A 26118-nucleotide genomic window follows, 5' to 3' on the forward strand; every position below is an offset into this window, starting at 1 on the left:
GCGCGGGGCCGCGCGCCGGCCGGGCCGAGTAGTGCGCAGGCGCGGGCAGGCCCCGCCCCGGGAGCCGTGAAGCGCGGCGCGCGGCGGCGGGCGCGGACCCCGCGGTGAGTGCTGGAGTGCTGGGGTGCTGCGCGCGGTGCCCGCCGGGCGCCTCTCTGCTCGCGGTTCCCTCGCGCGTCGCGGTTCGGTCTCCGCTGCGGGGCGCGGGGCGGGAGCGGTGCTTCGGGACCCGGCACGGCGCCGTCCGTTAGCGGCCGCGGGACGACGGGGCGCGGCGGGGCCGGGCTCGAGCACCGAGGGGAAGCGGCGGAGCGGCTCGGCGCCGGCTGTCAGCGGGGAGAGGAGCGGCGCCGCTCCGTGCGGGAGCCGCCTGGTCCCGCAGCGCTGCTCTGGAAGCCTCTCGTGGCCCCGCTGCGCTCCAGCGGGCGCCCAGTCTGCTCTGCTCTCCCTTCCCGAAGTTCGGCCGCCCGCTTCGAGCCGCGTTCTGTTCCGCGTGAGCCCGGCGCGGCGGCGGCTCGGCGGCCTGTTGGACTCGTTTTTCACACGTGGTTTCAAAGACCGGAGATGCAAAGACCGCTCCGGTCCCCGGGGTGCGAATTGCGCCCGGGCGGTTCGGGTTCCGCCCGTGCCGCGGTGCTCTGAGTGCCGCGTGGGAGCGGCGTGGCTCGGAGGGAAACCGGCGGCAGCGCGACTGGGAACCCGTGCCTTACCGGGCCGAGTGCCGCGCTCCTGAGCGACGCACTGCCCGCTGCCGCTGCTCTGCGTGCATCACGGATGATTCAGGGGAAATTTCTGGGAACGGTCCGCAGATGTCACTTCTTGGCAGGGAAGCATAGGACGAGAGCAGTAAGACTTCAGTGAGCTAAATGTGAGCTGTGCTTTCTAGGCATCTGGAGACTTCTCTTCAAAGCGTTAAGCTACAATGGAGGGAAAATAACTTTCGTAGGAAAAGGTTACAAGAGTCACTTTGGAAGGGGAGAAAGGTATTTATTGAGCTTTTCTGAGTTGCCCGGTTCTGGCTCTGGGTGTGGAGTCTCTTGCCCGCACTGCTCTGTGCAGGGTCCTGGCGGTGCCCAGGAAGGCATCGTGGGGTGCAGACTTTGTGATGGGAGCTGCAGATGCAGAGAGTCAGACGTGGGGTTTGGCAGCTCCTGTGTTCTCAGATGGCTGCAGCTTCTGCTTCGTGTGCTGCTTTTGGAAGCTGTGAGCGGCCTCACTGGTTTCTTCTTAGATCACAACCTAAGGGCACCTTTCCCCCTCACACAGAACTGCTCTTTTTAGTCTGGACCATTTAAATCAAAGAAACTCTCATTGTTATTTGTTTTCCCTGAGCTGTGATGTCTTTGTTTCTTTTCTGCTTATAAAGCATGTGCTCTGTTTGGAGCCTGAGAAAGGGATTCCACCGAGTGTAGTGGCAATGCAAAGTCACAGCCTGAAGCAGTGATGGAGCACCTGGTGGGAAGGCAGGGCCAGCCCAGAGGAGCTCAGGTGCATGCAGTGCTGCTGAGTGATGAAGGGTGAAGCCAGGATCCTCCCATTCCCAGCCCTCATTTAAGGGTTGGCAGTGGAGGTGAGAGGATCTCTCTGGAGATCCGTGCATAGCTGAGGCCCTCCAAAGGTAAGCAGTTCTTTTTCTTCATTACTGCATTTGGGCTTGTTCTCATTTGCTGTAGCCAGAGACTTTGCTACCATGCTATTGTTGCAGTAATTTCCCTCCTATTATAGTATTACACTGAGCATTGCTGTTCTTAGCTCGAAGTGTGGAGTCCCCAAAGTAGGGTCAGGTGGTGGTGGGCTCAGTGGTGCCCATCTTCCTCAGTCTGGTGGAAGTGGACAGTGCACGCTGGGCCTTGTTTGGCAGGTTGCTAGAATCAGGTTGTAGTCATCCCTGGACATGTGCCCCACACAGTGTTTTTGCTGATATTAATTTGGGGTCTATCTCAGATCGGTGGAGGGAAAAAGCAGAAGATGCCATCAATTTAGCCGAGCTTGTCAAAGCTGTCAAGTTACCACCTGTTAAAGTTCCTCCCTCCTAATGATTACAGCCAATGAGGAGAGGAAATGTATGCTGATGGGGCTTGCGAGCAACAGAGCCAGGGCTGAACTTAGCTAGACTTTAATGTAGTGTCATCTGGGGGCTCTTTGGCTTCAGTGAAAGGCAAAGCTTTGAACTGAGTTATTTCTTTGAAGGCAAACAAACACAAAACAAAACATCCGAAGATGCTGCCCCTCTCCTACAGCTAGATTAATGGTGACTGCTGGATTTTAGTACAGGTCTTCCGTGGCCCAATTTGTTAGTATTAGGAGTCCATAGAGATAATGTCTTTTCACATATAAAAGGCGCTATTGATTTTCTGTTACTGTTGTCCTGAAATGTGCACGGTGTGTCTATGGAGCAGTGACAATCCTCCATCACTAGCTTTATGGGAAAAGAATGGTTATTGAATCTCTTCCCATAAAATATAATCTCTTTCTCTCTTCCAGAATTTGCCAACCCCTACGGGAGTCCCTCATGTTATCTCTTTGAGAAAATTGATTTTTGTCTCCTCTTTGTACGATTGTCTAGTTTTATTTTTAATTTGGCTCATGTGATTTGAAACGGAGGCTTCCCTAACATTGTGTGTTTTCTCAGTGTTGTATTAATTCTGTTTCTTATAGATTAACACTTTCAGAATGCTATAAAATAAAATAAAGCCATTTGCTTGGCACAAACCTCTCTTGTTGCTGGAAGTTCTTTACTGTGGGTGAGTCATTGTCCTGCTCCTTCTTTCCAGGTGTGTCTGAGTTACTGGCTGCTTTTCAGCTGCTTACAGGTAAAGTCGGGGTAAGTTTCTAGAGTCAACACAGGCTGCTCAGAGAATTTAGGATAAATGATGTTGGAAGAGAACACAAGTTGCAGTCCTGTCTGCTCAAGGAGCAATGGTCTTCAAACTCCAGTAGTGGCAAAGATTCTGTCAGAGTTGTCCTTTCCTCTGTGTAGCAGGTGACTGACTATGGGACTTTTTCCTTTCAGGAAGGAAACGGCAACATGAATTCATAGATGATGAGTAGGATGCCAAAGCCAGAGATGACAGTGCTCTTGAAGAAATGCTGGGTAGAACAAAAAGGTAAAAGAAACAGCTCATTGAGTGCATTTTGGAGCCTGTAGGACTTATGTTACCTTCCCTCATGAGGCAAATGACACATCCCCTCAAACTGTAGCTGAATTTTGAGTTCCCACCTCCTCAATTTTGCATGAAGTTTTAGTGACACCTCTCACTCTTGACCTACTTTTTCTGTGCCAGGTTTTCCCCAAAGCTATGTTCTATACCTACAAGCTCCCACCACTCTCACACGTGTGCCCTTGCATGTACGTTCTTGCAGATCCAGCAACTGTCTCATCCTACCCTGCAGGTGACACTGTCAAATTACTCATCCTAGGTTGTTTGCTGTGGTATTTTGTGATGAGAACAAAAAAGAAAAGATTAACTTGACCAGTTAATTTGCATCCAGTGCTGTTTTCCTCAGGTGACCGTGCATTATTCTGACTTCTGACCTAAGCCTGGGCAGAGACACATGGTTAAAATATTTGAAATGTCTTGCAATCAAGTTGCCTCCACAAAGAGTGAATTACTTGCTGCTACTATGATTTTTTTTTTGCTGTGTTTTGTGTTCATGTTGTTGAGATGCCCCCAAGGAGTCACTTATTGGCACTTTCATTCTGAGAAATTATAACTGAGGCATGATAGTCCACTTAGGGACTTTGGGAAGTGGATTTAATCGCACCTGCACAGAGCCATAGAGTAGAAAGGCCTTGCTTATATTCCACCAATAGCAGCAAAAGTGGTGGAAGGAACTGGCAGGTAGTAAGAAAATCTTCAGTAGTAGGAAATGTATAGGAATGACTTAAAGGAACCATTTTCCACTAATAGCTCTTTGTGTTTTGAGCTGTGGTCGTAGCTGGAAGTAGGAGTCTGTATTCCCTACCAGCTCTTCCATCTCCAAAGTGAGTCTCCACCTTGCCTCTTAGCAGAATAGCTGTATGAGGAGTTAATTTCTACTGTGCCAATGAAAAAATTAATTGGGCTCAATATTATGGTTTATTTTTGCCTCAATTTAGTAGAAATGCTTTCCCATTTTTGTCAGTAAGTAGCTCTGGATGCTATAGGATGTGCTGAAGTCCTTGTTACTTTTAGGCAGTGTGATGCCATGGGAGGAGCAACAGCTGCTTCAGTTCCTTTAGTACAAATGTAGTAGTTTGCCCTATACTGTTTGGGAAGTGTAACCTGTGCTTGAAATACTATATAAACAATTTTATTGGAAATACTTTTTTTTATGGTTATGAGTTGTATAAGCTATTGTATGGTTAATATATACAATACCTAGTTTTTAATCTAATGACACCAGAGTTGAGAATTCAGCGTTCTTAAAATATGAACGAGCAAATTGCTGTTGTTGCCATTCCATATTCTGGTAGATCTGATTGTTTTTGCCTTCTTTTTGTGCATGTGTGAATGTTAAGGCTGTTGGAATGTTATTCAGCTGTTTGTATAAACTGTGATGTAAATCTGTTATGTGCTTTGAGGTATGACATTCTTCACCATTAATCTGTAATGCTTAATTGGAGTGTGGTCAGTGCTGGCATGTGCTGTGTCCGTGCTGTTGTGCTGCCTTCCCAGGGCTGTGACTTCTGGCTGCTCTCTGTTCCAACCCCTGCGAATCCGGCACCACAGCAGTCTGAGACAAAGGGAAAGCAGGGAGTAGGGAGTTGTTTTTCAGTATTTGCTGTGCTTCTGACGAAGAGCACTGTACACAGAACTTTTACTGTTGATGCCATTAGACACTGGGTCAAGGAAATGCTTGGTGCTGTTGCTTTAAGGTGGCTAGTAGCCACTAGCTGTGTTCAGCATCGTTTCTGCCAGCTCTGGCATTGCTGCATGTGCTGTCAACTCAGCAGTGGCTGGGAAGCTCAGATAGGACCAGATTTGGCATCAGAATAATCACTTCTACAGGCGTTGTGCTTTAGATGTTGCCAGCTCCTCACTTCTGCTGTTTTCCAGCACGTGGTGTATTATATGACCCTGAGGACAGACAGTTGCCTACCAGGGTAGCCTGTAGATTTTACTTTGTTTTTCTCCCCTCCATCTTGTTAGTATTCAGGTTTGCGGTTGCGGGGGAGAACTGGGAAACATGCCTTCTATTTTGCTTACTCTCCTGCTTGCTGGGGCTGGTGACAGCAGTGGGAGGTGACCCAGGTGGCACGGTTTGAGTGACAGAGGTGGTGAAGGAAGGTACTTATCTGAGAGAGAACTGCATCCAGGAGTTGAGGGTTGCATACCTCCCCTCGCCACATGTGAGCATGCAGGACAAGAATGTGAATCGCTTACATACTTGGGCCTTGAAGTTCACTATCGTCTCTCTTCCATGAGTGGTTGGTCAGACAAAATCTTTGTCATTGCATTTGAAGAGCTCACCCTCAATGTCAAAGACAGGATGGTTGGAGAGGAGCAGGTAGAATCCTTCCATTTTTGGAGTATTCAGTTTCATGGGCTTGTCAATTTTGAAGTTTTGATTGTTTTTGTAAATTACTGAGTATTAATAATTTGCCACACAATTTGTCTACTTCCAACCATATTCATCCTTACTAAGGATGCTTTTCTTTTAGAATAAAAGCAGGTAACTGACTGTCAGAAAGCAAAGGTGTAGCAGAAATGCAAGTCATGGCCTGAAGCAGTGATGGAGCACCTGGTGGGAAGGCAGGACCAGCCCAGGGGAGCTCAGGTGCATGCAGTATATTTGAGTAACTGGAAGGGCTGGAGCCAGGATCCTCCCTTCCCAGCCCTCGTTTAAGGGTTGGCAGTGGAGGTGAGAGCATCTCTTGCTGGAGATCCCTGTGTACCTGAGGCCTTCCAAAGGTAAGCGGCTTTATTCCCTTTCTTTCTGCATCCATGGCTGCCTCACTTAGACTTGTCCTTACTTGCTGCAGCCTGGGTCTCTGCTACCTTTCTGTCACTGCTGTTTTCCATCACATTATAGAGTTACAAAGGAGTGGATTATTTTTCTTTTTGTTTGTTCTGAGACAGATAACACAGGATTTCCTGTAATAGATGGTGGGTATGTGCCCCTCATGCACTACTTGCTTTATGGGGTTGGTGTGGATAACGACTTGTGTGTAATCAGTAAATAAGAGCTTTTGTAGAGTTAATACACAAGCAAAAAAAACCTAAGTACAAATGATGATCTAGGACATATTTCTTCAAATGCCATTGCACCTGGTGAGGGATGAAGAGTGTTCTCAGCATTTCTTAATTGCCATTGCCTGTAAAAAACATACCTCTAGTGGGAATACCTATATGGCCTGAATGAAACAGAATGAAAATCTGAATAGAAGTCTGTGGAGAAAAACTGTGATTTAGCCTTATACGAATTAGCTTAACGAATCTAGTTCAGTAAGGACAGAGTTCCAGTGTGCTGTGTTTTCTCACAGAAGTGACCACTTTGGGATTAATTAAATGCTTTTTGTTCTGTACTGCAGTGTAACCTCTCTTTTACTCCTTTTAGGGCTCACACCATGTAAAAAGTCAAATACGCTGCCTGCCAGACTCCAGGGCAAAGGTTTGGGGTAAAATTATGTATGTTCATGAGATCAGAGAGATGTGACATTTGTCATTGTGAAGCATGGCCCACAAGACTGGCAGAGCTCAAGCACAGCAAGTGCTGTCCAGCTGCAGCTGTGAAGGAAGGAGAATGCTTGCATGTGTCCATCTCAGTCAGTCCTGAGGGCTGCAGTGGATCAGCAGTGTTGTGCCAGGTGTTTCCTGCAGCCTTCTGCCTCACGTGCTTTGCTGAGGTGGTTTCCAGGTAGCCACTGTGTGCTGGCAGTTCTGCCTTTGTATTGTTTGTGTAAAACAGTTGTTTGGATCGTGATGGATCCTTGAGGTTAAGGGTATAATTTCATCCCTCAGATTTTGACCCTAGCTGAAGGGTGTAGTGCTGAATACACCACAAGTAAATGCAGCCCTTGGACTATGCTTAAATTCAGAAGCAGACCTAGCAGGTCCAGACCTGAACTGTGCTCTTCAGGCTCATGGTCCAGGTGACCACCTGTTTTCATTAATACTATGCTAATCAGTGTAATTAAAATCTTTTTGCACTTTTCAGTTGATTTTTTGCACAGTCTATTATCTCACAGAAAGATTAATTTCTAGTTTTAGTATTCTTTTCTTATTTTCCTGCTTTTTCTTTAAAGCAAGAAGAGGTGTCATAAAATTAAGTGGTGAAATGCTAGGGCACAGGTTGTACTGCTTCATCAGAGATGGAAGTGGAAAGATGTCATTCCAAGAAGAAAAGCTAATTCTAATACTACTGGTTCTATTACCAGATTAAAAAAGAATAAATTTTATGCATAATCCTTTTCTTGAGGAGCAAGAAAAGTGTGTCCCCTCTCTGAGGAGTCAGTGGAAGTTGCTTTAAAGATGGTTCTGTGGTACCTACAGGTGGTTGGTAGCATCCAGTCCTTGGCTGTAGGATTGCTTGGTGTTGGTGTTGTCATTGCAGTGGGAACGAGAAAGTTGTGGTCAGTTGGAGCTGTGAAATGTGCATGGCAGGCTTTTCACAAAGGTAAGCAGGGTAAAGAGAAGGCAGTGGCCATCGTGTAGTGGAGGTTATGCTAATGTGTGTTTGGAGCATGCAGTGTGTTATTTCCCTTACAAATAGTCCTTTAGATAAATGTTAAGTACAGACTGACACTGTCAAAAAAAAAGATACTGCATGTCGCTTAGCACTGATAAGGTTCATAAACTTTATAAGGTTTTATCACTTTTTAGTTCAATAAAAAGCACTGTGTAGGGATATCCAGGGATATCCTGTCCTTGCCCAGCAGTTCTGACAGCATTCCTGGTTTTACCTTCATGCTGTCTTGAGCTGAAATACTTCATATAACATGGGATTCTATAAATAATTGCCATGCCTGTCTTGGCAAACAAAGCCAGTGGCAAATATTGTTGAATAGTAAGGTTCTTCTTTACTCCTTTACATCTTAATTTTCACTCCTTCCCACAGAAGGTGTGGGAATGGATTTACTCCACTTCAGGTAAAAAAAAAAAAAAAAAAAGTATTATTTTCCTCAGAGGAGGAAACTGAAGTGGAAACAGAACTCACAGATTAACCCACCTAAGTAAAAGCTAGCTATTTCTGCATACTGTGTGCATACATCACATTCTGTGAGCTCTCGTGGGTCATCTGTGAATAATGATAAAGACAAGATTTAGGCAAGTCTGGAAAGTAAACCCTGCTCTGTAAGTGAAATTAATGAGGAAATTCTAAAGGCATTGTTTTTTTCTTGAAACTGTTGCTATCCTTAATGGCAGAGGGAGGTTTTCATGCCGTGAGGTTCCAGACAGGCACCCAGGAGATCCCAAATAGCTGTGCTGCCATAGCACACTGTAAGCAGGTCTCAGTTGATTCTGGTTTGCGATACTGGAATTGTACTTCCATTTGGTTTATCTATTCATAAATAAACATTTATTATAAGGGAAGTTCCTTCTCATTGTGAATTTATAGCATGGCAGAATCCCAGTCTTGGCTGAGTCCCTTCAAGAAATGAGATAATGATTTCAGTGATAATACTTCTTATCTGAAAACCTTGAGGATTTTCTTGTTTGTTAATGCCATTTCTGTGTTAGAAGAGTTCAGTTGGAAGAACCCTACAGTGGTCATCAAATCCATCTGGCTTACTGCTTTGGGTCTAACAGAAAGACAAAGCATATTAGTAGGGGCGTATTTTTGTATGTGCAGAGTAAATACCAGCAGTGTGTCTGAAGCCCTGGTTTGATAACTGCAGGGCAGGGCTGGGTAGTGCTGTCATGGAAGCTCCTCAGGCTGACTCAGTTAAATTCGACTTTCTCTGGCTTTCAGTTCCTGAATCCACGTGGCTTCTTCTGCCTCTCCACTACTGTCATCAGTTTTCTCTTCCTTCAGTTCTTTTTGTCTCCTTCCATTACTCATTCTTCTGTTTTCAGTGCCTGAGGCTGACATTGTCATACCTTGGTGACTAAAGTTTGGCTCCTAAATCCATTTTTATTCAGTTAATACAGACAGCAGACCAATTTCAGAGGAGTTAAGTATCTTGGAAAAGGTATTTAAATAAAGGTAGGAACAGAAATTTAGTAGTATACCTTTAGGGATTTGGGCTTGAAACATACTTTCCTGTTGTATTTGCTTCAACTTTGCTAGAGATACCAAACTAACCTGAAGATCACAGCATCTTGAACATGGTGAGGAGAAAGTAACAGCTGCAGAGCATGCCCTTTTCCTTAGTACTGCTGTACTGGCTGAAGGATTTACTCTTGGTTCTTGCTTAGGCAATAGAAGCATTTCTCAGATGACAGGGTTCTGGATGCAGGGGTAAAAACGTTCCCAGGAACAGCCAGCATATGCAGCTTGTTTCAGGGTGACAGCTTTAAAATAAATGAAATTTGTTCTTGGATGTGCCTTATTGAAGGCTACCCTAAAATTATAAATGAAACCACTGTGGACGGCAGTCATATTACCTCCTTAAACAAAATAATTTGATTGTCTTATTATAACAGAATGCAAAGAGAAATGTCCTGAATATAGCGTAGGAAATTGTCTTTACTAAATCTAACCCAGCATTTATGAGCGTTGTATATATTATTAGATTTTGCCACAATTACATAAATAGGGGGGAAAAATGTTAATATAGGTTGACTACCGGAGTAAATCACTGCTTAATTATTTTTTTCTGGCTAAAATTAGAATTTGATATAATGGTCAATAGGCATTTTCTTTAGTTTTTTGAATTGTCATGTCTAATGGCTTGTCCAGAAGAACTGGAGAAAGTTGCAGCAGAATTGAAAAAATAAATTATCTGAAGTTTATGGTGACTTCCCAGTAAATCCCCTTAGTTGGAAGCTTTAATTTACCTCATATTTTAGGGTTTTTTTCCTCTATCCGGCTTATGAGTGTATATTGGAGCAAAACAGTAATTTTCTTAGTGGTTCCAGGGTGCTTAGAGCATCCATAGTGCATCAAAGTGAAGGCAATCTGCCCCAGCCCAGAGAAGAAATGAAGCCCCAAGGACTGCCCGGGGAGGAGCCTGGGGCTGCTGCAGTGCAGTGCGTGGCAGGCATTGCCCTGCTGCTGAGGTGCAGCAAAGCTGCCAGGTTGACACCCGTGGATGTAACTTCTGAAGGTGTTTGAAGTTGCACCAGGATAAATGGGGCTCCAGTCTAGCAAACGGCCTCATTGGCCGCGTGCTTTTCCCCAGACTCAGTGCCAGGAGCAAAGTGTGTGTGCTGCTGGTTTTAGTTGGGCAGGTGAACGCCGTGTTTTGAGCTGAGGCTGCTGGCTAAAATATCTACAGAACCTTCACAAGGCTTTGCCCAGCAAAAACATCTTTTGTCCAAGGTCTGTTACAAAGGTTCAGGCTCCTGATCTGTGCTACAGTTCAGTCTTCTATAAATTCCTTCTAGTCTGCAGAGCTCTACTAGGGGTTATTTGAATACAGTTTGTATTTGAGGGTAATAAATGGGCTCAGAACTGCAGTAGGAATGGGAGGAGAAAGTGTGCAAAGCCCAGAACTTGGAAATTGCCCGGCCCCCTGCTCAGGTGGGGTGCAGTTCCATCCAGCATGAGTGGATCCGCTGCTTTTAGTGCTTGGAAATCTATGTGTTTCTCCAGCTCCATGCAACACTTTGGGCAAATTATTTGGAAGGCAGAGTCTTAAATAGAGTACACGTCTGTGGAAGGCCTTTCTGGAGAAATGCTTGTTTGGGGATATTTACCTCGTTTTGATGATCTTGAGAACTGGCAATTATGCTTCACAAATGCAGTGAAGTAGCATTGGATTTATGCATACATGTTGACTTGGTTGAGCTTTTTGCTTTTTTTTCCCCTAGAAAAAACAGCTTTTGATTTTGTAGGTAGAGAGAGGAAAGGGCAAAAACATTTATTTTCTGTCTAAAACCTTTATTGTGGAGGTTTTAAAACATCTCTATTTACACAGATTTTTACAGGGCTTTTTTCTGCAAGAACACTTGGCATTCCTTGCTTCTAAATCATGGAGTAACTCTGTGCAAGCGATTCAAAAGAAGTAGGGTTCCAACACTGTCATTATAGTTATTAAAACTGTCTGAATTGTTTTCATTTTCGATGCTTGCCATAGCAACTGTGAATGTGTAATTTTCTGAATATCCATAACAGGGCATTTGAATATATTCCTTACAGTTTGACTTCTGCAGATAACTATGCATGCCAAATTATCAATTAACTGAGCCAGACCCACACCTGTTATGAAATGACAATGAACATTTTTTTCAGGAACTTCTTGGTGTCTTACCTCCCTCTTAAACAAAAACAAACAATCAGGAGCTTTTATGAGTATACCATTAAAAATTATTCTTGATTCAAACTGCAAAACTGCTGCCCCATCTGTGTTCCTGTTGCTTATCAGCTGGAGGTAGCTGCATGTTTGTGCCCATAGATGACCCTCAGATTATCCTGTACTGTACATACAAGAGTCTTTTGTGGGTCAGTACCTCAATGCTTCAATAGTGTTTAAACCATAATTTCAAATAGTAAGGAGCTGGGAACCTTTAAAGGTGCCAGCAGTACTTAAATTGAGATGCTTCTTTCTTTGTCGTGCAAGGAATTGCATGAAAATATTTGGGACTGCTGGCATATTTGGTGAAGAAGCCACGTTCAAAGTGCATCTGATGTTATGTAGATCATGTTGTTGGAATCCCTTCTGTGCTACTGTTAAAATCATATAGTTTCACAAAAGATTTCAGTTTTAGTTTTTATTCTTCCTGGTGTAAAAGCTTACATTAAGAAAGAGAAACTAGCTCTTCAGCCTGTATATAACAGTTGTGCATTATTTCTGGAACCACTTGAAAATATCTCACTCATCTTTATCCATATAAGTTCCCATTGTTGTTGCAGACCAGGAAGGATCTAGAAAGCCAGCCAGCCTTCTCAGAGATGCTTCACAGAGCTGCAGGGCAGGTCATGGTATTTTCTGGAACTTGAGCTGTTATTGAATTAAGTGGAAGTTCCTTCTTCCCCCAACTTGCAATGCTGAGGGAGGCAGCTGGTGTCCTAAACAACCTTGTCAATCAGGCCACATGGACCTCATTACTCTAATGAGCCCCTGAAGCACATAAGGAACTACTGTAGCTTTGAAGAGAAGGAAGACCTGGACATTCTTGAGCCCATGTGTAGCTGATCGTGCATTTGATTATGTTTGTGGGTGATCTCAAGGTCTAACCCCATGTGGGGTACCTTATGGTTAGTTCTTCTCCTGTTTGCAAGTGAACAATGCAGTGAGGGCTGTGGCTGAAGGAACTGTTTGTGCTGGCCTCCCAGAAAGGAACTGGAAATCTGTTCATGGCAACAGTTGTTATCCAGGCTCTGGGGTGCCCCGGGTTCTGGTGTGTGCTTCAGCCACAAGCACTGGCATCAGAACAGTCTGAATAGCACTGTTGTTGTGGGCAGCAAAGGGGGATCTTCTCAGCTGAGAGATGCAGTACCTCTACTTTTCTCTCATCTCTTTTTTGTTAGGTAATCTTGCCTGAATATCCAAGTGGAAGCAGCTCTTGCCCCTTGTGAACCAATCTGCAGGGTATCTTGAACATCTGAAGGAAAGCAATTATAGTTGATCCCACTGATGCATTAATGTTTGTGTACATTTCTCATACAAACTATTCTAGATCAGCTGTATGACTGTCAGCAGTCCCTGCTGTCCTGAAGCCTCTGTAGCAATGTGCCTTTCACGCTCCACAAGATTAGCAGTTGCTGGAAATAGGAAAAAGGAATTTTCTTTTCTTCTGTCTTAGAAGAGACCCATCCTACCACGCTCATCTTTTGCCTAGGCTCGGGGATGGCTTCAGACCTTAACAAAAGCAGAAAGTCAACAGGTCTTTTTAAAGAAGTTCCATTCTCGTGAGAGTCGAAAGGAAAATATCCTTTTTGAGCGTTCAGTCACATCAAAGGAAACAACCGTTTCAATCTTCATTTGCATTGTGCAGGCATTAGATGTGGTCCAGTTACACTGAGCTCTGCTCCAGCAGGCAGAAGTGGCAGTGCTCGTCAGGCTTTGATGAGACGGAGACAGAACTCAGCCAGGCAAATAATACATCACTCTTCCAAGGCACTTTCCATTTTTAAAAGGACAGAACAATTTACTTTGTTTCTTGGGAGACTCTTTACAGCAAAAGCTCCTTGACATCCAATTCTAGGAAGGCAGACAGCATTGATCTCCTGGCCATTATTTCCTGAAGTGAGGCTTAACTGGCAGCGAGCTCAGGGCCGCTGCTGGACCGCGGCTTTGCTCCGAGCGCTCGGAGGCAGCGGGACTCGGGGAGCTGCGCAGAGCTCCGCGGGCTTCATTCGATGGCAGCGACCTGCAGGCGGAGCGGCGCTGAGCCGAGCTGAGGAGCGCGCGGGAGGCAATGGGAGCTGAGCGCCTCGCCTTCCTCCGCTGCGTCCCGCGGGTTGGCCGCAGCCCAGCGCGGCTCCTTGCTGCCCGCTCCGCTCTTCTTACGTCTCCCAAACTCCGCCACGTCTCGGAAGCCCCCGGTCCTGAGGGCCTCGCGCGTGTCGGGTTTCATTTGCTTCCCTCGTAAACTTTTCAGCTTCCCGCGTAACAGCAGTGCGGCCTCTTAATGTTCGTTAATCGCTGAACGCGCGGCGGCCCGCCTGCGAAGGGAAGGAGCAGAACGGGGCCGGCGGAGGCGGAGCTGCGCCGCGTTCCGGTGCTCGGCGCCGCGCGGGTGGGCGGAGCCGCGGGACTTCGCCGCTCACGCGGACGGCGAGCGGCAGCGCGGGGCGCGGCGCGGGCTGGGGTCCCAGGCTTGGGGTCTCGCGCCGTGCCCGCGCGGGAGGGCCGCGACCCCCGGCCGGGCGGGGATTGGCGGCGGGGCGGCACCGCGCGCCAATCGCCGCCTTTGTTTGGGGTTACGGGCGCGGGGCGTGCGCCCGCCGGGCCGCCGGCAGCCAATGGGCGGGGCGGGAGCGGCGGCGCGAGTCCGCCCCTCCCGCCGCCCCATTGGGCCCGCGCGCCGTCGCTCCGTCGGCGGCCGTTCCTCGTTGGCTGCCGCCGCCGGCGGCGCCGTGCGTCAGCGGCAGAGTCCCTCTCCGCGCGCGCCGCGATTGGCTCCGGCGGCCGTCGCTCGCGCGGAGCCGCCTCCAGAGTGGCCGCCGCGGCCGTCAGTGCGGCGCCGCGTCCCGCCCGCTCGTCCACCCGGCGCGGCCGCTGAGTGGCTGCGGCGCGTGTCGCTGTGGCGCCGCCGGGCGCCCATTGGCGGGCGGCGCCGTCCGTCGCGCCCATCCCCTCCGGCCGCCCGCCCCCGGCCCGCCGCGATTGGCCGCCGCGGGTGTCAGTGCGGCGGCTCCCCCAATGGGCGGCGCGGGGTGTGCGCCGTGCGCGCGGGGTGCCCGGCCCGGCGGCGGCGGCGGCGGCGGCAGCGGGAGGAGGCGGCGCGCGCCTGGGTCCCGGTCGCGAGGAGGCGGAGGAGGATGTGGCGCGCGGAGGGGAAATGGCTGCCGAAAACAAGCCGGAAGGTGAGCGCCGCCCGAAGCGCCCCGCGCCGCGCCGCCGCCGGGCCTCCGCGCCGCCCCCCGCGCTGCCCCCGCCGCGGGGCGGCGGCACCCGGGGCCGAAGCGCGAAGTTCGGTGGCGGCGGAGGGCGCCCCCGCGGGGCCGGGGCGGCGGCGGCGGCGGCGGCCATGTGCGGCGGGCGGGCGGGCGGGCAGGCCGCGTGCGGCGGGCCCCGCGGTCGGGCCGGGCCGGGCAGGGCACGCCTCCCGCCGCCCGCCGGCACGTGCCCCCGCCGACAACATGGAGGCTGCGCCCGCCCGCTCCGCCGCCGCCGCCGCCCGGGGTCACGGCGCCACGCGCGGCCCCGCGCCCCCCGCCGGGCCGGGCCGGGCCTGCCCGCAACGCCGCCGCGCGCCGTGCCCGCCGCCGCACGTGCCCCGCGGGCGCGCGCCGGTGACGAGCCGGGCGGTTCGGCCTCCGCGGCGGCGGGCGGGCAGGGGCGGAGCGGCGCGGCCCCCCGGAGCGCACGGCCCGCAGGCCCCGGCCGGCCCGCGGAGGTGAGTGCGGGCGGTACCGGAGCCGCGGAGCCGTCCGCCCCGACCCCGCGGCGCCGCAGCGCCCAACTCGGCCGAAAGTTGGCGGCGGGGCCGAGCGCGGCGCCCGCTTGGGGGTAGCGACGCTCCGCCGCCGCCGGGCGCGGCGCTCCGGGCGGGCGGCCGCGGTCCCGGGCCGAGTTCGCGGTCGCGGGGCTCCGGCGGAGCGCGCGGCGGCGGAGTTTGTCCCGGTCCGCTCCCGGCTCCCCGCTCCCGGCGGTCGCCCCGGCGGGGCTCGGGCCGGGCGGGAGGGGGCGCCCCGCGGCGGCGGGACCGCGGTGATCCCGGGGGCGGCGGGCGGCCGAGCGGAGGGCCTCGGGGCCTCCATCTTACGGGGAGCGGTGCTTCGCCTCCTGCGCCTCCGCGTTGCGTAACTGCCTCCGCGTGCCTCGTTCCTCTCGAGCCGATCCGCCGCCGGCCGTGCCCGCCGACACCGCGAGCTGCCCGGCACGGCGCTCCGCGCGGCCCCGCCGCTGGGGTGCGCTCCGGATCCTCGGCCTCGGAACGCGTCGGCAGCTCGCGGCAGAAAAGCCCCGCTCGGGATGAGCTGCGACTCCGCCTCTCCGGGATTTTTTGTTCGAACTGTTTTGGGGAATTTTTTCCCTTCCCCGGATGGAGCTGCGGCTGTTTGTAGCTGTGCCACCTTTCAGTTCTTTTTGCCCCTCCTGGTCCCGTGTGGTGAAACCTCAGTGCTGAAAAGGAATCTGAATTTTAAGTAGTGGCGGTGATTACGAGCATGTCATCGGCTTCATCTTTTATTCATCTCTTTGATGCTCCCAAATTCATTAGTTCCATCTTTCCTGTGGTCTGGAAAATGCTGGGCTTCGTTCTTTCCTCATTTGCGTTGATGTGAATGATAACTCCCCTGAAGTAGTAAAATGCCAGCTGGTTGATGCTGGTGTATGTCAGAAGTGAGTCGGTTTTTGTCTTGGCTTTGTAGTTTCAACGGTGAAGTTTCAGTTCTTTGGTTGCCACCAAAGCACACCCGGGTTGGTCTTTCTTGCCCTTTATTTGGTGCCATTTTCATTGTGTTCCTCGTAATAACTGCTCGCGCTGGCCGGGTTGTAGCTGAGGGGTTGGATCCGTGGTGCTGCTGGGCTCTGGGCCTGTTGTGGCAGGGCTGATAGGCCGGCACTGCTCCAGACAGAGCACAGCACAGCTCAGCCCGGCTGCAGTGCTCTCAGGGGGCTGAGATGGGAACTGTTCATCCCTCAGAGTGCCAGGAGCCTCAACAGGCAGCAGCGAGGTGTGGTTCAAGGAAAGGGTTTCAGCAGTGCTCATTTAGGAGTTAGCAGTGATGGTTTTGGGGCAGTTGTTGGAGATCTGGACAACTGCTCAGGTTTTGCTCTTGAATGCTGTATCAGCTTGGCAAGCAACGCCTTTTGAAACCCAAACGTTCTCGATTTTGTTGTTAAGCAGCAGATATGTACAGATATTTACCTCCCTCGGTGGAAGCGTTGTGTAACGTTTTTGGACATAAACAAATCCTTGCTTGCCGTGGGGTTGGGCTGCACTGCCCCACTGCTGCCCCACCTGCAGCCACAGTGAAGGAGCAGAGGTGGACATTCAGCTCCATGCAGTCTTTGCCCCAAATTTTTTGCTGAATTTCAGCAGCTGAAGCATTGCCCACATTTCTGTTGTTGGAGGCAGAGCCGCGCCGCTGCCTGCCGGAGTTTGGAGCCACACGGACTGTGTGAGCCTGCAGTGCAGCTTCAGGAGGTTGGCCAAACTCGCTTCCACGGCAGTGGGAACAACACGTGTGTTTGGGGGCAGGTTTTCAGTTGTGCTCTTATGGGGGTAACTGTTCTGTGCGTTAGACGACTGATGTAAGACGTGGGTCTGTGCAGAGCTCTGGGTTTGTAGCCCAGTTTTTAATGGTCTTCCCAAAGACTTTTACTGGGTTCTTTGGTTGCTTTGCTGTTCTCTAACTACTGTGGAAGGTTTCCTACGGATGTTGTAACTTGGAATTCATTTTCTGTATTGGGAAACAATGGAAGTGTTACGTGAAAGTGAGGTTACATCAAATGTTTTTGGGTTGTATCTCAGGTGTGGGTGGGAAGTTTACATCGCTGCCATTCTTAGAAGTTTCTTTCCAAACTCGCGGCCATTCCAAGGCCTGTCTGGAGGAGACGAGGAGGGGGAAGGAGCTGCTGCTTCCCAGGCAGCCTGCAGGAATGTGACCTTCCTTGTTGGTGTCCCTTCTGCTTCAATCAACCAAATATATCTGCAGGGAAAAAAACTTTGCATGGAGTGAAACGAGGCTGGGAGAGAGCTTTGTGGAATGCGGCGCCCGCTGAATTAAAACACTTCCAGCAGCTTCGTGCATCGTAGTGTTTGCTGGCTTTCCTCTTCCTCACCTCGCCGAGTTTTGTTGGCCTTTCCCCCTCGCTTTGGGGCTTCTGCAGCATCCCGTGCCCTTGGGCTGCGTCTGCCCTGTTCTGAATCCTGCAGGCTGACAGCAGTGCTGGTGGTGCGGCTCAGCCCTGCAGGGCAGCTGTCCTCCCCCAGCGGCGGGGCTGTGCTGAGCGGGGGCTGATGGCAGGCACTGTGGTGCTGCTGTTACAGCCGGGATGGAGAGCTCTGGAGAGCCGCTGTCCTTCTGCTCTTGTCGCATTGTAGCGTTGAGGGTGTTTGGCTTTGGGTTTTTTTCCTGCCAAGTATGTTTCCAAATCTGAGAGCTCAATCTGTCCGTTGTGAAAAATAACTGAATACATTGTGTCTGGTGTGGAGACCCAGCAGAGCTCTGTTCACTGCCACCTGGGGACGTCACAGGTGGGTCTTTGTAGAAACAATATAGCACAACTTCCGGAGGATAGGCGGACCCAGCAAACATCAGCGTCCATACGTGCTGAATGGAAAATAATTGCATCAATCTCTTCTGACTGAATACAGCCCACTTTTAGTTTCGTCTTATTTCTTCACATGCAGTCTATTGGAAGAGGAAGGCTCGGAAGTTGTTGGAAGAGGAGGACTTGGTTTGGTTTGGTTTTTGAGAAGAGGAAATGCCAACTGGATGAGAGACGCAGCAGTGGGGCAGTGGGGCAGTGGGGCAGTGAGGCACATCCTTGGCTGCGAGCAGTCGCTGCTCAGCTGGGGTCCGTGCAGCTCAGGTGTCTGTGTGCTCAGTGCTGCCATGTGGGCTCTGGGTGGTCCCACCTGCAGCCCCGCTTCTGCTTCCTGACAGCGCTGTGCCGAAGGGCAGCTTTGCTTATCCCGAGCTCCCATTCATTTAGGTAGCTAATAATAGCCTTGCAGCTCTGTTTGTGGAGAACCACCTGTTGGCAGTGCTGAGACACCTCTGCTGTTGGGTGGGTTACCCAATGGCCAACCTAAGTTATTACTTCATAAAAGCGACTTTATAAAACTTCTGTTTGTGATTTTATGGGCTTGTTCTTTATATTTTCATCCAGTGCGAACTATCTGCAAATCAGCATTTGATCCACGCCCATTCAGCCCTTTCTCTATTCTCCAATGATGTGTTATGTTGATAAACTGTGGTAGTTAAATGGCCCAGAGATCTAAATTCACCTTCTGGGTCACAGGAAATTTAAAGTCCGGTTAGGAGAAGAAGAGGGGGTTGTTTGGGGAGTGGGGGTGGAACAGAGACTCGCTGTGATTTGCTGTTGCGTGCGTTAAAGTTTTATGGCCCATGTTGCATCCCCTGGGAGGATAAAGCGCAGGGAGCATGAACAAACCCATAAAGTTACGAAGGGTTTATGTGCTATAATTAATATGGAACTTTCTATGAACTTTATAATAGTTTTACTTTCTTAATTTCACATGAGTTTTTGGCTCGCTAATGAGTAATCTCGAACGCTGCTAATGGAACTTAAGGTTTGGAGTTTCGTGTGGAATTATAACGAGATCCATTACACTGAAATGAAGCAGCCTACATGCCTCCCTTATTGTAATTTTCCGAGCCGGCTGTGCGTGCCCTGGGAAGCGTTCTTGAGCTGTGGCCAACTTTACACTAAAAAATAAATAAATACCGCATCAATAGAGCTTTACTGGCAAATCCTCCATGTGCAAGTGCAGCTTTGCTTGCAGAAGCACTTTTTATCAACACTGGATGGTTTAGCAGATCACAATGTCGTAAGTCACATCCATAGCAAAAATCATAGTAGGATGAAAGTTCAAGGTACAAATCTGGCCTGATTTCCATCATGAAGTCAAATAAGCGTTGTGAAATTACAGCTGCTTTGTTTTTTTTTTTTTTTTTTTTTTGTAACTACGGAGGAAAATATAGTCCTAAGCAAATGTGGAATATTCCCCCTGGAGTGGCCCAGTTGCTGTGCAGGTCAGACACGAGTGCTGACTCGTGGTGATTCATATTCTTCAGCTTCATCAGAAGTATTTGGGCCATGGGGGGGTTCACCAACTTGAAAGTGTGGGTTTGTTTTGAACCCAACGACAGTGACTTTTCTTCTTTGTTCGACTTCCCTACTGTGTTTTAGTGGGAAGGATTGTGGGTGGTTGTGAGGCACCTGAGCAGCTAAGTGATGCCTGCAGGACTTTAACTCTTGCTGACTGGTCTGTGGCAGTGACACGGATTGCCTCTGTGACCTCTGATGAAAACCCTCTGCGAGGAAGGGAGCTGAATATTGGGGTGGAGACCTGGTGAGGGTGAGGTCTGCCAACACTGGTGGGCACAGCTGGGGGAGCAGCCTTTGTCTTCTGTGCCAAGCCTTGCCATTTTGTCTGCAGTCCTCCATTTGGAGATGTGGACTTGACAAAACAGGGTTAGTGGCAGAAAACGTCCGGCAGTGGTTGTGTTACATCTCACGTGCTGTATCAGCAGCACATTTCTATATTCAAAGTCCAGATCGTAAAATTACAGTAGGAAGACACAGAACAACCATTTTCAGTTTGGGGTTATCCTGATTAATTCCACTGGATAGAAAGGGAGCTTTTAAAGCAAATATGCATGCATCACTTGGGGTGATCCTCTCTCTTGCTTGGTCCTTGTAGCTAGGTGACCATTTTTCAAGGTCAGACCTGTTTTAGGGATGATCAGATTTAGCATTCTTTGACATAGTGTGATTATTGTGTGTCTTTCTGACCATGCAGCTTAAAGATTCTTTATGAGACAGACTCAGAGGTAGGGGAGGTGGCAGATGTAGTGTTGGGAATGTTTTGGAGCGAAGAAATGTCATTATGAAATGCAAAGAAGGGGGTACGTGCAAGGCAGTCGCGTTAGAGGATGAACTTCCACTGCTGTAATGCGAAGGAACGAGTTACTGACAGTAGGAGTAGAAGGCTTAAAGTCAGCAAGTTCTGAAAACTTATACCAAAACATTTTAAGGGATCTCTCCATAGGCAATTTCTGGATTATTAATACTGATAACTGATGACAGTGGAAGAAAGTTAATAAAGCGAGCTGAATAATTGTAGGTCTGCCAGCCTTGCAAAATAATGGAATGAATGATATAGGACTTGACTGATACGGAGGTAAGGGGAAATAATACAATTAATGTCAATTAAAATGTGCCTATGGAAAATAAGCTGATGAGATGTAACTGGGGATGTGGTTTGGCTGATAAAAGCAATAATGTGTGATGTAAAATACTTTGCCTTCTTAATGAATTGAATGGAGTGCAAAGTGCTATTTTGAATGAGAAATGAAAAGGATACAAAATCAGGAATGCTGGCTGAGCTGGGACCCATGGGGAGGTGTGCTGTGCTGTGGGACATTAATGGGAGGGCCCCATCCTTGGGCACTGCATTCAGCCCCATCTGGCCATGCACTGCACTCCCCGTCGCTCCTGGCACACGGTGCTCGTAAATTAGAGAACAGCTCACGTTTATCATACACATCACTGCTTATCTTGTAAACTCATCTGCTGTGCTTGCACGAGTAGTTGATTTAACAGCATGTATATTGTTGAACTTGACACATCTAAGAGTATAATCAAGCTCTAAAAATACCGGGTGTGTTCAGCTCCGGGTTGTGCTCTTGCTCTGCGTTCTGAAATGATTGCTGCCTGGATTCCTTTTTGTTGGCTACAGGTCACGGCAAGTTGCTGTGCTGTACATCATTAGAAAGGAGTTTTATCATGATGCTGGCATCTGTTCAGTGACATAAAATGATGAGATGTGTAAAAGGAAGAAGTTGATTGTCTTTTTCCTGTATATTTCCAAATGAGAGATTACTGTACGTTAATTTTGTAGGGTGAAATGCAAATCAGAAGATCCATCCCAAGGGATTCTGGGCAGCGGTGAGCCGGAAGGGTGAGAGTAGCAGAGGAAGGGAAGGAGGGGAGGCTTAAAGGAGCTGCTGACCCTTGTGTTGTAGCACGGCTGCACTGCCCTGCTGTGGCTGTGCACACACCTCGCTGCTGGGCTCCCATTTCCAGGTGCTGTGGGAGGCATGGCAGAGACATCCCGGTGTCGGTGCTCACCTCTGCCAGCCTTACGTCAGGGCTTTGGTTTTTTGGGTGCCTTTGCTTTTAAGGGACATTGGTGCACCTTCAGTCTGCATCTTCAGCAGCAAGAAAAGATCATTTTGTATTCTTCGGTATTTATGCTATTGAGATGCCTGGGTATCGTGAGGCAGGAAGGTTTCCATCCCTCTACCTCTTGTTTTGAGGAACTCTGTTTGCTTTCTGAGCTGTCATGGAAAGAAAAGTAACCTGTTTTTAAGCGAGTGCAGTGCATCTTAGAGTTTTAAAGAAACTAATAGACCTTGAGTTGCATTTCTGCTGCAGCTCGACAAAATTATAGCAGGTAGGGGAGCTCTGTGGTTATTTACTTGCAAATCCCATCTAGTGTGGACTTCGTTTATGCCTTTCCTGGCAGGTCGTACCGCCGTGCTCACAGCTTCTGTAATGGTTCGTTACTACTGCTTGTAAAGAATTCTCTCAGGGAAGCAGTGAGCTGAGTTAGGCACAGGTAGGCACACACGTGCTTGTGCACAAGTCCATAAAGCTGCTCTCAACTTTGCAGCCATACAGGATTAAATGGTATTTTTATTTCTGAGATAAAGGTGAAATTCCGACAGAAAGCTGTCTCTTACAGCAGCACGTTGCTGCTCTTTGAGGACTGCAGAGGGGGATTTCCAAGGCAGGTTGTAATTAGGGTCTCCTAACAGAAACCACAGGATCTCTTGCATACATATCACGTGTGTTCTCTTCTTTCCAGATGATCATGGGAACAGCAATGGCAGTCATGTAAAAATCTTTTTACCGAAGAAGCTGCTCGAATGTCTACCAAAATGTTCAAGTTTACCCAAGGAGAGGCACCGCTGGAACACTAATGAGGTAATTAACTCCGCTGTTCTTAAACAGTCCCCTCTTTATCCTTACGGGTTGTTTTTTGACAACATAAGTTACAGAATCTGAGTTCAGTTGCTCTGAAACATATTGTTTAAATAATCAAATCATATTAAATGTTGAAAACAAGCTTTAAACCAGACTTGAAGGCAAACATGGAAGCTGATTAGTGGTACGGTAGGACATTACTCGTGTGTATGTCACTTGTCTGAGTCAACTTTTGTATCATCTTAGGGACGTGTTTCAGAATTGTTTAAAATTTGATGCTTAGGTGCTGTGTTAAACAATGCTGCCCTGCTATTAGGAATGTGTGCAGACTTTTTAAAAGAGAAAAACAAAAAAACCCAAAACCCAGGACAATGCATATTCTTTCTTGCAAAGCAGGATTCTGAGGAATAAGTTGCCTGCAGTTTGAGAAATCAGACATTTTATACTGGAATCCAGTTACTTTGAATATGTTAGTTTGCGTATCTCCTGTTAGCCAACACGTTTGTTCATTGAAATGAAGTCACTGCTTAAGATCCAGGTGCCTGGTGGTTCAAGGTTAAGGGTAAGCAGCAGGCCAAATATGTCTGTGATCCCTTGCCTTTATTCCCCTGGGTTGGAGGGTGGAAGGGTCAGATGGGTCACAGGAGAATTCAGCATTCTGCACAGGAGGAGGAGGTAAAGTGTTGATGCTGCTTGTCAGCATATTGTTGGTGTAGGCTTGTCTCATGCCTTAGTTCTAGATGGATTGTTTGCTGGTAATCGTAAATAATCAACAGCACATGAAGAAAAAAAAGTGCTTTTGAGCATCAGGTTTGTCACTCTTTTATATCTCTCACTTCTAAAATCTGGGAGCTGGCTCTGTGCTTGGGTCAGTGCTGCTGGTGGCTCTGCCAGCACGTGCTGCACGTTGATGGTGTTTTCCTTTTGCATTACTAAAAACAGAGCTTTCATCGTGGTCAGAGGTTTTGGCCTTGTTAGGGCAGAGCAAAGCAGCGGAATCATATGCCTGCTGAAGGTCTTGGACAGTTTGTGTTAGGTATATGGGAAAGGTAACGTAGCTTAGAGATTTTGTTGCCCCCACCTGGGAGTTTAAATATGCTTAATGTTATAAAAGTTGAATTTTCGTGGACTATAACCAAATAATGCTGGACTACGTTTCATGGTTGATTCCTGAGGGAACGTATTTCTCATCTGACTGCACAGGGGTTCTCAGAGTGCTGGGGAGGGCACAAGTTTTGAAACATTGAGGGAGAAAGCATGTTTTGTAGAAATGGTACTTAGAGATTCCTTGTGTTAATTTCAGCACCACCGGTGCCCCTTGCGACGTCTCTCCCAGACAGCAAGGGTCATGGAGTCATAGAATGTCCCATGTAGGAAGGGACCTCTGGGGACCATCAAGTCCAACTCCTGGCTGTGTGCAGGACTGCGTGAGGACAGACTGTGCCTGGAGCATTGTCTGAACGCTCCGTGAGCTCTGGAGGCCGTGGGGCTGCCGGGGCTCCTTCCCAGCTCAGCTGCTTGTTGTGCTGCATTCTGTGGAAATGTTTCAAGGCACTGTAAGCACAGGCTGCGTATGGGCCGTGTTCCTCACCGTGCTGCTCAGAGGGCACGTGTTGCACGTTAACCTGCCGGCCTGGGCTCTGCTGATGGCTTTGTTACGTCTGCAAATGAGATGCTGCAAACGCTCGGCACAGAGGTCAGGGAGCAGCTGGGGTTTGTTCTTTCCTCTACCAGGGCATCACCATGGGAACGCAGGCAAATAACTTTTTCTGAGCACTTTCATCTGTAGATTGAGGATAATGGTCGTGTGTTGCTCTGGGTTGGGTAATTAGGGCGGAGGAACAATATCCTCTGAGAAGTGGGAACGCTGTGGTTGACTTCACGCTTAGCCAAATAATGCGGTGAGCAGCAAGAGAAATGGAGCATTTACAACCACTTAACGCTTAGAACACGTTATGGAGATGTTTGCTTTGAGTCCGATTATGCAGTTTTAACTAAAATGTTTGATGGAAATATGTTTCCATATCGAAATGTCATCTCTTCTTAAATCAAGTTCATGGTGTTTTTATATTTTGCAGAGAAGGAAGTGTTCCTTCCAATTTAATTTTTTTCCCCGTGATGCACAATCATCAGTCTAGCCAAGCCATTTAATTATAGATTGAGATTTTTTGAGATGCCTGTGAAAGTTGTGAGCTGCTGCTTATTTTGCTCAGGAGAATAGAGAGGGATCTTCATGCGATTCCTCACGCATTAATTGCCAGAAAATTCTGCAGATCCAAGCGCTTGTGAGCGCAGCACTTGGGTTCTGCTCACGGCCCGCCGGGAGCCCCTGGGAGCTGCTGCACAGCACTGGTAGCAGTGGAGGAGCAGGGCTTCCCCACGCGGGCTGCGGGGCTGCAGGGCTGCCTGCTGCTGGCTCTTGTCTGCGTTTGTCCCCTAATGGAGACGGCAGAGGTCGCGGGCTCATTAGCTGGTAATCGCTTTAGGCAGCGAGAAATGTTGTCTGCAGGAAATTCATCCTGCTTCTTCGTGTAGAATGATCAGATTATGGAGGCACCGGGAGCTTCCCGGCGCTGTGCTGTCTCAGTGCACAGATAGGTGCGGGGCTGGGGCTGCTGGTGTAACCTTGCCTTTGTGCCGCGCCTGCCAAGCGCGGATTGCAGTTCTGAGCGGAGATGCCATTCATTAATGGGGTTGGCAGCCACAGCCATTAATCATCCTCGTAAACACTTAATGACACAGTCAAAGAAAGACGAAAAAGTTAAACACCCAAAATATAAAATATTACTTAGCGCTTTTGTTTCTGGCCGCGTCCTGTGTTTATGTTCTCTGAAGGGACAAGCTGGAGCTGCCACGATACCCAGCATGGTGCTGGAACTGCAGGTGTGGGCAGGCTTGGCTTGAGGGGTCAAGCAAGAAATGGCAATTTTTCCTGTAGGGTATCTTAAGATCAGTTTCTTCATTGAGTTTTCTATAAGTTTCGTAGTTAGTTATTGCATGATAACGTGCAAACAAGCGCAGTTGCAAACCTCAATTTGATCATTCTTTAGTGCAGTGATTCTTTAACGTGTAAAGAAGAGCAGAGCTGTGCCTGAGTGTAGCTATGGGACATCCATGTTCCTGCATGGCAGTGCTTGCTGCAGCCCCATGTTTGCACGCATGTGTTTCAGGCTTTAAGAGCAGCATTCCGGATTCCCCCCGCTGAGGCTGCCTGTTGTTGCTGTGGGAAGCCGAGGTGCAGCGCCGCATTCGTGGATTTCAGTTCACACCCATTTGTGTCTCTGGTTGCGTCTTGCATTTTTGCTTTGCTTGCAGGTTGGTGACATTCTTCCTTTCCAGCTGACATTGAGGTATTTCCCATCCCCTCAGAGATGTAGAAGGCTTTGGGAGTTGTCTGAGGGCCGTAAGGGACCCAGCTGGCAGGGCTGGCTGGTGGCTGTGAGCCTCAGGGACGCCCAGCTGCTGGCTGCGTGTGCAGCGGGGCACGGCTTCTTTGGGTGCTTTTTTAATGCTTTGAGGTGCGTTTTAGAATTGACACGCCTTCATTTTCTCTCATTTTCCTATAGAACACCTGTAGCTTTCAGGCTTTGCTGGGTGGCCTGATTGCTGTAGTGCTTTGCTACATTTGCATGCTCACGCTGCACGCGTCGTGGTGGTTTGAGGCTGAACAGCGAAAGAGATGGAAATGTGTTTAACAGAAGCACTTCATTATGGGTTTATTTTGTGAAATTAAT

General features: G+C 49.0%; 1 protein-coding gene across 13 annotated transcripts in view; it reads left to right on the forward strand.

Moving 5' to 3' along the window:
* The first annotated feature begins 20 nt into the window (after positions 1 to 20).
* CAMTA1 (calmodulin binding transcription activator 1) overlaps positions 21 to 26118 on the forward strand; it is a 226464-nt gene continuing 200366 nt past the window's right edge. For 10 of the 13 annotated variants that reach the window (XM_090122995.1, XM_031613527.2, XM_090122998.1 and 7 more), the window contains exons 1-3: positions 21 to 104; positions 3014 to 3107; positions 22266 to 22384. In XM_090122995.1, coding sequence (XP_089979121.1) covers positions 3041 to 3107; positions 22266 to 22384 — 186 coding nt within the window. In that variant the 5' untranslated portion in view covers positions 21 to 104; positions 3014 to 3040. Of the gene's footprint in view, positions 105 to 3013; positions 3108 to 14415; positions 14560 to 22265; positions 22385 to 26118 lie in introns of those variants that run through there. The other 3 variants (XM_090122997.1, XM_090123008.1, XM_090123002.1) reach the window with 1 other exon arrangement.

This window comes from Phasianus colchicus, chromosome 22 (assembly GCF_987193195.1).
Source record: "Phasianus colchicus chromosome 22, bPhaCol1.hap1.1, whole genome shotgun sequence".
Taxonomy (NCBI): Eukaryota; Metazoa; Chordata; class Aves; order Galliformes; family Phasianidae; genus Phasianus; species Phasianus colchicus.